Source organism: Perissodus microlepis, chromosome 1 (genome assembly GCF_051167445.1).
Source record: "Perissodus microlepis isolate ML-2025 ecotype Zambia chromosome 1, ASM5116744v1, whole genome shotgun sequence".
Taxonomy (NCBI): domain Eukaryota; kingdom Metazoa; phylum Chordata; class Actinopteri; order Cichliformes; family Cichlidae; genus Perissodus; species Perissodus microlepis.
The window spans coordinates 34,437,489-34,447,470 of NC_140461.1; the positions used below are offsets into that span (position 1 = coordinate 34,437,489).

Consider the following 9,982-nt stretch of genomic DNA (forward strand, 5'->3'; position numbering starts at 1 on the left):
ACACTGTTTCTTCTCAGATCCCTCACCACTGGATGTCTGAGGACAGTAAACACGTGTTGATCCAAATCCTGTGGGACAACCTCAAGCTGCACCAGGACCCCATCCAGCCTCTGTACATCCTCTGGAACACATACAGTGAGTTGCACTGCTTGGACATGTTTTCTATTTCCTCTGATAGTGGGGAAATTTGCTCAGGTCCTGTAACCGTCTGTCCAAAATGAAAATACAAAAAAGAAGAGAATATTGTAAAACCTGCGTATAGATGGAGCTTCTTTCAGCAGCTCTCAACCAAAAACAGAGAGAGATTTTTTTGTGTGTGTTAGGTAAGTTAATTAACCTTTTTTATGAAATTCAATAAAAACCCTTTCAACACATTTATGTGTGTTAGGGTGAGTATATGCCTGCATATATGCATAAAACATATCTATGCATAAGCTTTTTTTGCCTCACTTAGTTTTAATGTTAGTACAGATGTTCAACAGGTTTAAATAATAATTGAATATATATTCTAGAAGCAGTTTGATCAGAAAGCCTCGTGTGTATATATGCTGAACAATAATATTGTTTTTAAAGGTGAGACCACTCATCTATAATATTAGTAAGTGCATTTCCATCCGCCTAATTTTGTCCATATTTTAACAAAAAAGTGGGAAACAAAAGAAAATCCAAACATGGGCTCGCCTCAAACTTTTTTAATTACAGTTACAAACTGAATATATTCTGCTGTGTTTTAATAATTTCAGTAAATTTGAATTAGTTCCACCGACTTCTAATATTCACATAGTAGTAGTAGATGCACATTTTTTTCTAATTATATTTTCTTTTGAGGTTTCTGGAAGTTTTCTGGGCTAAACTTGAATGAAAGCCTGACTGGTGACAATCAAAAGACAAGAAAATGTAACTGTCATTTGCTCTCCCAAAGATCCATCACAATTAAACACCCCTAAATCCACACTAGGTAGCAAAGTTAGGAAGAAGTATATTGTTTATCAGTCTTCATACAAAGGCCACACAAAGGACGGGGCTGCTGCTGCTGTCAGGACAACTGCTTTAGAGGGTTTTTAAAACAGCCACTTGACCCTGGGACCAATCAGCAGCTGCCAGCTCTTCAATCAGGAATGACCTCCAGAGACTCTTAACAGAACACACAGAACAAAATCCAGCCACCGTGATCCAAATTATGGCCAGGGCTGTAACACAGAGTTCTAAGTGGCACGAAGTAAAACATAATAAGATTATTTATGAAATGTGTGGCTGAAAAATTACAGAAGCTTTCACTAAAATGCTTTATACAGTATGCTTAAAAATGCTTAAAAATAAGTAATCCAGTTTGTCCTTACTAACAGATAAAGGATGGAAATGCTCATCGATTATTATTTTGTTTTTCAGCATTTCTCAGGATTGAAACTTGTTATGTTCCAAGTTCCAATCACAAGAGTGAGTTAAATTAAAGAAAACATATTCAGGATTAAAATGAGAATTAGAATTTCAAAAAAAGCCCGGTCGTTTAAATGAGTCTGAAGTTGCAGGGTTTTTTTTTTTTGGGGGGGGGTTCTTTTTTTTAGTCCTGGGAACAGCTGCACAGCAGCTGGATTTGTGAGGGCGAATACCACAGCCTGGTGCTAACATGTCTGCAGTAACTGACTGTTTAACGGTGGAGGCACAGTGGCCGATCTGTGTGCTAACAGGCTGTGTCTGCTCTCTGTCTTGCAGGACTTAATTGTACTCTGTTGTTAGAGAGTGAGTGTTCACCTCTGCTGCAGACGGCCTCAGATGAGTCCTGTTGTTTGTGTGCTGTCCTCTGCTCTGGCTGTTTCCCTCTGTTCTGTGTCCTTTGCTTGTTGCACTGCAGTGTTGTCTGTGGAAAGTCAGCGGCTGGTTTCCCAGTGTTGCAATGAAAGTGTTTGTGCGGTGTAAAATCTTACTGAGACTTTGACTCTGAGGTGGTTTTGACGTGTTTGCCTCAAATACAGCCCTGCTCTGTATTTGAACGTGGGTTTGCATCTGTGGTGACTGTCTGCTGTGTTTGTCCACTTGTAATGAGGACATTCAGCAACGTGTGGTGCTTAAAGGGCTGGGTACTGAACACCGACCGCTGCCACTCCTGAATACTGTTACTGTTTGTAGTTTAACAGGCAATCTGTGTAAAGTTTGACATTCTTATTTATTAGAAGTTAGCTTCTAAATATATTGCAACTTTAAACCTTCAGAAATAGTTTTATATAAATCATACTATGTTATATGTACTAACAGGAAGTTAGTACAGAGCTTCAGGTTGCAGTACTGGTGGGTCTTTAAACTGTAAATATAGACATGACAGTTTTTTATGGCCCTAGTATCCTAGGAAATTAGTATGTTATGTAACTTCTAACAATTTCATAAACAAAAATATCTTTTATGCTAATATTTGAGTATAGTAGTAGTAATTTTTTTGTGCATGCATGAAAATGTCTGATAATATGTATTTATCCCTGAGGGTATCTGCCCATCTTACAACATTACTATATCATTTACTATATCAATAGTAATTAAATACTTATATGAAACTAAAGGCAAAATATGAATGTAATATTTGTTCCTGGATATGTGTACATATATTATAAAATAGGGCTGCCACAAACGATTATTTTGATAGTCGACTAGTCACCGATTATTTTTGCGATTAGTCGACTAATCAGATCATCATCCATTGAACGTATAACGTACAGCTTATTGCACCAGCAGCATCTGCTCTTATATGACTATCATTAGCTTACAGCTTTAAGTGTTTAAGGTATGTGCTAACTAAAAATAAAGACAAGATGATAGTTTATTAAATTTTAATTAAATTTGCAGATTGTTTAGGTTAAGTTTAATAAACACCTTGCTATCTAAAATATAACAGGACACCGGAGTATATTCTTGAGCATCTCACACTTCTGATAATCAGCTGTCTGCTTGATGTTTATTCAGCTGTGTAAAAACTATAACTTTAATCTCAGCCAAACCGATTTACTTAGGAACAAATAAAATACTGAAAAAAGCCAAACAATAACATTTTGAAGTTATCTAAGTGACTTATATATCATGTTTAACCTGAGTAGCGAAAGACAGCGGTGGGTTTGAAAACGATTTGCCGGGAGTCCGGTGTTCTCACGGCTCTAGTGAGCCTTGAACCCCGGCTAGCTATCGAGCTAGTGGGTAACAGACGTCTCTGAAAACGTCGGAGCGCTTTTGAAAATATTTGGTGTCTTGATAAACTGAGCAGATATTTGAAGGTTTACACAGCTACATTCTCGCCTGAAAATATGTTAAACGTTTATTTTGTGACCCAGAAAGAATAATAAGAGTAATATTAAAACTAACTAGCTGTCGCCATTGCTGATAACTGCTCCGGGCCGCGCTATGAATTCTGGGACAGAGCTACTTCTTCTTCGGGGTTTAACGGCAGCTGGCATCCTTGTACATGCAGTGCTGCCATCTTCTGTTTCAGTCCGTTATTACACTCTTAAATCCTACTACTTATTCCTGCGTGTTTTGTGATCTTACAAAGCTTCAAACAACGCGTCGACTATTAAATCAGTCGTCGACGATTTTAATAGTCGACGTAATCGTGATTAGTCGACTAATCGTGGCAGCCCTATTATAAAACTTCCATCTTTTTATATTAAAAAATGAAGCGGTATGTAGGTAGGAGCAGTAATAATGCAGTTCTGTGCTGAGAATAAATGAGAAATATCAGTGAACAACTGTATTGCATGTAATGTAATCTTATGTTAACTGTTTGAAGTATATTTCGGGGGCTATTTTCAGTTTTATTCATGCAGCACAGCAGAGGCACAAATATGAGACTAGACAGCAGAATAGGGGAGACGTGCACATGTGCAGTCAGGGCTCTGCTGTAAGGACATTTTTACCACATGTATGTACTCTCACAACACAATCAGTCGGCCATGCTGTTATAATAAGCTAATTATAATATAATGTATAATATATAATTTTAACTATAATTTAATTTGAACTTACCTGAAGAGAGAAAGAAGATAACTACACTGGTCAAGTATAAAGCAACAAATGCAACAATTCTTCATGACAGGATGTTGAGTCGTAGTTTTCTAGCAGAGTTTCTGAAGTGAATTAGTTAAGCTTTGAGATGAAACTGTACTGTTTGGCAGAACAGATTGTAATGACTGTAATTACAAGGAACCACGTAATGTGTAACAAATAATTACTCTTAAATTTAAATCTTAAAAGCTACAGATAACATTATTTTTATTTTAATGTATATGACAAGTAAAGTATTCAGTTGTTAATTTGTATATTGCCGGGTTACATTCATTATGTACTGTGCATCCACTTTTTAACCCATGTTTTTCATTATAATATTATTGTACTAGATTTACTTATTCAACACCTGCAAGTGTAGTACCACTTTATGCCTTCCAGATACCCAGCCCCAAGTGCTTCTCATCAGAGAGAGTGCCTACTCTTCACAGATGATCTATTATTGAAATTATTTTCACATGTCTGATGCAAAATCATGATGAATTGTGTGCGTGTGTGCATGTGTTCCAGATGTTGGTTACCCTGTGTCTCGGCCAGTCCCAGAGGAAGAAAAGCCGTTCAGTGAGGAGCTGCTGCACAGTATGGTGAAGAGCATCCAGAGGAACGACGTCAGCCGCCCGATGGCTCAGCTGCTGCAGCTGCTGGGCCAGACGCTCGGGGTCAAAAGGCAAAGGTCAGCACCAACTGTTCAGTCACATATAAGGACAATTCATATTTGAAGGCTTTTCCAGTTATATTGTAATATAAATTGGCCACAAATGCAGTAATAAGGCATTTATTATGTGTAAAATACACAGGCTGTGCAGCTTTGTTTGGTACTATTTTCAGCTGTGGATTGATATGAATTCAGTCCTCTAGTCAGTGCCGTTGGGTTAGTGGGAAGTGTATGTCACAGAGTCCGAAAATGTAACACACTGAAACATGCTCGCAGAGAGATGCACTGTGCTCATCAGGGAGTGTTATTTGGAGAGTTGATTTGATTATTGTTCTTATTTTCATTCACTTAACCCCGACAACCACAAACGAGCAGTCAATTTACACAGTTTCCAATTATTGTACTTGCAGTAACAGGACCTGAGAGGGATAAGGGAGACAGCATGACTGTTTAACACCTGCTTGAATGTTTGCATGAAGGCAGCAAAGTTTGCCTTGTGCTTCTGCTCATTATGATCGGCGTGTCTGTTCATCTAATTATTGTGTTTATGGAAGAAAGACCTACCAGTTTGGGTTTAGGAAAAAGTGATTCAAATATTAATATTCAAAATGTTTAAAGCACTCATCCGCCATTTATACTGATCGCATGTGACCTCGCCTTTCTTCCTCAGGAGTTTGTACAGGGACATCCTCTTCCTGTCCTTGGTGGCTCTGGGAAAAGATAACATTGATATTGGTGAGTATTAAGTTTATGTCTTGGATGTGTATGTTTTAAAAGAGTGTTTCTTACATAACATACATATATATGTGTGTGTCAATAATTCATTTGATTAACTCTCTTGTAAAATTCATAAAACAGCATGAATTCATTTAAACCTGAACTTTGGGGGAAGTATTAATAAGCTATAAATGAACCTAACCGTATATGCAGCATCACTGCTCTTCACAGCAATTGTATTAGCAAGCTATTTATTAGATTTTTAGAACTTTAAAGATTTTTTTGAGTTTTGTTTCCAAGTTCAATATCGGCTCCGTTTTGCTCAGCCAGTCCTCATTGTGTCCTCAAAGAGATAAAAGTGTAAATGAGTGCATGCACCAGTTACATGTAGCCTTAATGAACTGATTGACATGTTTAAATGTTTTAAGAAAAAATCTCCACCCACATGTTATTTGGCTGCCGATCTCTCCTCTTCCCACAGACGCCTTCGACCGTGAGTACAAGTTGGCGTACGATCGCCTTACACCCAACCTGGTGAAGCTGACCCACAACTGTGACCGTCCTCCGAGCACAGGTGTCATGGAGTGTCGCAGGACTTTTGGAGAGCCTTACTTGTAAAGAGTCACCTAAACACACCATGATTAACTCTCATCATCCTCATTGTTGCTTTAAGACTAGCTCAGGAAACCAGTTGGAAGACCACGAATGTGCACTACGGGAATGTTTGGGGGAACTCTGTAAGCGCTCATAGGGGTACAGGTGACTGTGGACAGCATTATGTAGCCTGAAGTTTTAGAGACTTCTATCTATGAGGACAGAAACACTACACGCAGCGTTCATAAACTCCTCTCCATGCAGTGTCGAGTGAGCCGCAACAGCTTACATTGGGAATGAGTGACAGTGATGCAGATATCCTGTAAATACACAACAGGAAAGGATTTTTTTAATGTACCATTCTTATTGTATATCATTTCATCATATGAAGACTAATATTAGCAATATTTTAACTGGAACTTTATTTATACAAAGTCAGCTTATGTATTGTACCGTCCTTTTGTTATGTGCAGTGTTTGACTTTGACCTGTGGTCGCTGGCCGTCTTCTCGTCTTGCAGTTTTAAACCAGGAAAAATGTTTTCGCTCAGTGTGGAAAAGATGCAGTACATGTTTGGTGTGTGTTTTCAGTGAGCTTTCTATGCTTTATGAGATGGAACTTTTTTAATTAGATCTGCATCAATTTTGAAAACAGATTGCATATATCTACAGGCTTTCTAGTTGTCAGCGAAAAGTGAAGGAACGTAAAGCCAACACAGTGGTTTACAGAAGCCCTGAGAGGCGAGTGAGGCAAACAAAATCAAATGAATCTGATATAAAGTGTCCTGTATTTATGACTAAAGACCAAGCTGGGAAAAATGATCAACCTTCCCTTCTCTGAAACACAGGTGAAAAGCATGATCCCGCATTTACAAAGCATTTGTTTTTCTCTGTTTAAGCCATAAACATCAGAGTTACAAAATAGTTTTTTTCATAAAAATAAACAGCAGAAACACATCACAGTGACAGAGTAAAAGACCTTATCATAAATTGCATTCTTGCACACTCGTTCACACCAGTTCAGATTAAACAGGACATTTCATTGTAAAAAAAACAATCATGTTCATTACTTTAAATCAGCGAATGTTATGACCCTGATCCTCTCAGGGAGCGATGAATGCTGAGCACATTAATCTTTTCTTGTACTGAAGAGCATATGTCCTTATTACCAGATCTTTTTTTTTTTCACTTGTCAGAGAAAATGGTATGTTTGGGGTTTGTTTACAAAAAACAATTTCTGAGCTTTAAGCTATTCATCCCCATGAAAAGTACCACTTTTAGTCTTCTTCAGCGGGCTGTTTGTTGTCAGAGTACATATCAGTGTTACAGAGGTGTTACCGGCCCTATAGGAAGCCACATAGCGGTGAGGAAGAGAGCAGATTGCGGACAGGTGAGTTTTCTGCAGCCAATCAGCATTAAAGCTCAATCAGAGCGGTTAACAGGGATGGCAGAGAATCTATGATAGATGGAGCAGTGAGGCATGTGTAACATCTCCACCTTCACCTCAACCACAAAAAAAGATAACATGTCAGCCAAACCATTGTTTTTTTACTTTGAAACTTGACTTGATGTTCAAAGGCTGTAAAAATAATAGCCAACACATCCGCCACTGGTATGAGTTACACATGAGTGCGTCGCATTTGTTTACATTCATTTTCGTGGTCTAACCCGAATCGAGAGATGAATTTGGGGTTGTAAGAGTTCACAGCATGAATTAGTTCAAATTAAATATTTTAAATGGCAAACATATACATGGTCAGCCATAATAGCAATAATATTCATAATAATAATAATAATACTGAACCTTTTTTGCAGTTTTTTTTGTTATTCACAGTTATTTCTTTAATTCGTGATGATAACAGCAGACTGAAATTTAAAGTCAAAGTAAACTTTATTTGTCATGCTGGCCACACAAGGACTGCATAGTAGGACAAAACTGTGTTTCTCCTAGAACACCGTGCACTATAGTCATAGTAATTATACATGAATACCCAGCTAAGATCAAAATCTACAAATATTGCACAGTAGAAACTTAGGCACTATATGTGAATCTTTGTACTGATGAATATTAAAAACATAGGTGCTCATGTTATGCAGACACTGAAAATATTGCACAAATTAGCAGCAGTTACAGAGACATTTTGTGTGACAGTTTGCATATACAACAGTTCTTGGATTGTGTGTCTGTGGTGTGTGATAGTGTGTATTTAAAGAGAGTTCAGGACTCTGATGCTGCGATAGCGTTTTTTAGAGGGCAGGATGGTAAACGGTTTGCGTGTCGGCAGCTCTGTGCAGGCAGGATTTGGTGTGTGGTCCTGTGGGGGTGAGAGAGGAGACCTGGCAACCTGACCTGGTGTCTTCACCATTCTCTGAAGTTTGCTCTGAGACGTTGCTCTCTGTAGTGCTTCTGTGGGAAGTGTTGAGGGCAGAAGGGAGTCTGATTGCTCTTCTTGACCGCTTCAGGAAGCGCAAGCGCTGCTGTCTACCTTTTGATGAGGAAGGTGGTATCTGTAAGCCCAGGAACCCGGTGCTGTTAACTAGCAGTGCGGTGCTGTCAAGGATTGTGGGTGGAGTGTGGGATAAATAGCGTGAACAATCACCCTTACAACATACAATATCAATTGATCTATGTGACCTAAATCACTTTATCTGGAGGGAAAACCAAAGTGAAGTTTTGATTTGTTGGTAACAATTATCCAACTATAAAGATATCAATGAGTCTTAGCGGAGGTTAATAAAAGAGCTTTGTGTTTATGGTACAAACTGTAAAGCCCCGCCTTTCATTTAATAACATCATATCTGAGTGTTTATTGCACATGCAGCCAGTTAGGCCTGTGGCTGAATCAAATGACTTCAATCTCATTGCCTTCCGCTTCCATATCGGTTTAATACAATAATCCAAATCATTTTAATGTCTTGGACCTCAAGGTGGCTCCTGTGTTTTGTGTTGTCTCTTCTTTGCTTGTCTATGGATGCAGGTTGTCACCTGCCACCGAGCAGCCAGGATGCCAGAATCTTTTGGGAACATATGTGGAGAAAAGGTTTAAATTTTTCATTCTGGCAACATCCAGCCAGTTTTATTAGTGTTGTATCAGACTAAAGCTAAATTAAGAATTCTTATTTCAGCTAGCATAAACAAACAGTAAAAGAGGACTTTATTATAAAAAGTGGGATTTATGAAAAGCTTGATACCTGGAGATGTTTACACCCTGAGGTCTGTATCCACCATTGAATTTACTAAAGATTTAACTTTTGGACAGGTGTAAAGATAACAGAGTTCAACTTTGCAAAGAGCCTACTTCACTTTTAATTTGAATATAAATTTCATATTTTAATTGTTTTAAAACCCTTATGGGGTTATTTAAGTTCTAGAGACCGTATGATGTTATGTTGGAGAAAATCAAACGGACCCTGGAGTGCATTGCCTCTGTCGCTTATATTTGTTACTGCCTTAGTGAGGATATTAATCCAGCTTTGAAAGGCAGAGTGGTTGAAGGAGGACCCCTGACTCTGAAATCACCAAGGTCCTATGAATATCAGCCAAGTCTTTGATTTGTGGCATGGCTAAGCAAAACTGGAAAAGTTTAACAAGTTGCACGTCTTTGTCCCTGAAAAAAAACCCAAACCTTTAGGTGTGGAAATCTCTTTAACTGGTGAATTTTGATTTGGGAGATGACACATCAGCTTAGAAAAGCTGTGATTCATTTGTGGATTTCTGTTGTGTTTAAAAAACAATAGTACTGTAAAAATAAATGATTTTGCAGATTCTGGGCCATGTACATTTGAACTGCCCTTTGTATAAATCACATTTTATAACAGTGTATTCACACATGTGCAAAGGTCCTTTCAGAAGTGGTGAAGTTCTGACGTTCTGTACAGCGACCAGATCTACAGGACTGTTTAAGTGTAAATAAAATCATGTAAACCCTCAGTGTTGCTGTCTGTAGCGTCTTCTTCTTAAAATATTTAGAGTT

General features: G+C 38.2%; 1 protein-coding gene across 7 annotated transcripts in view; it reads left to right on the forward strand.

The window, feature by feature from the left end:
• LOC146394152 (C-myc promoter-binding protein-like) overlaps positions 1 to 9,939 on the forward strand; it is an 85,436-nt gene extending 75,497 nt beyond the window's left edge. For 4 of the 7 annotated variants that reach the window (XM_084910821.1, XM_084910983.1, XM_084911053.1 and 1 more), the window contains 5 exons: positions 18 to 135; positions 1,714 to 1,740; positions 4,555 to 4,717; positions 5,370 to 5,434; positions 5,898 to 9,939. In XM_084910821.1, coding sequence (XP_084766947.1) covers positions 18 to 135; positions 1,714 to 1,740; positions 4,555 to 4,717; positions 5,370 to 5,434; positions 5,898 to 6,034 — 510 coding nt within the window. In that variant the 3' untranslated portion in view covers positions 6,035 to 9,939. The remainder of the gene's footprint in view (positions 1 to 17; positions 136 to 1,713; positions 1,741 to 4,554; positions 4,718 to 5,369; positions 5,435 to 5,897) is intronic. The other 3 variants (XM_084910912.1, XM_084911138.1, XM_084911248.1) reach the window with 1 other exon arrangement.
• Positions 9,940 to 9,982: the final 43 nt, after the last annotated feature.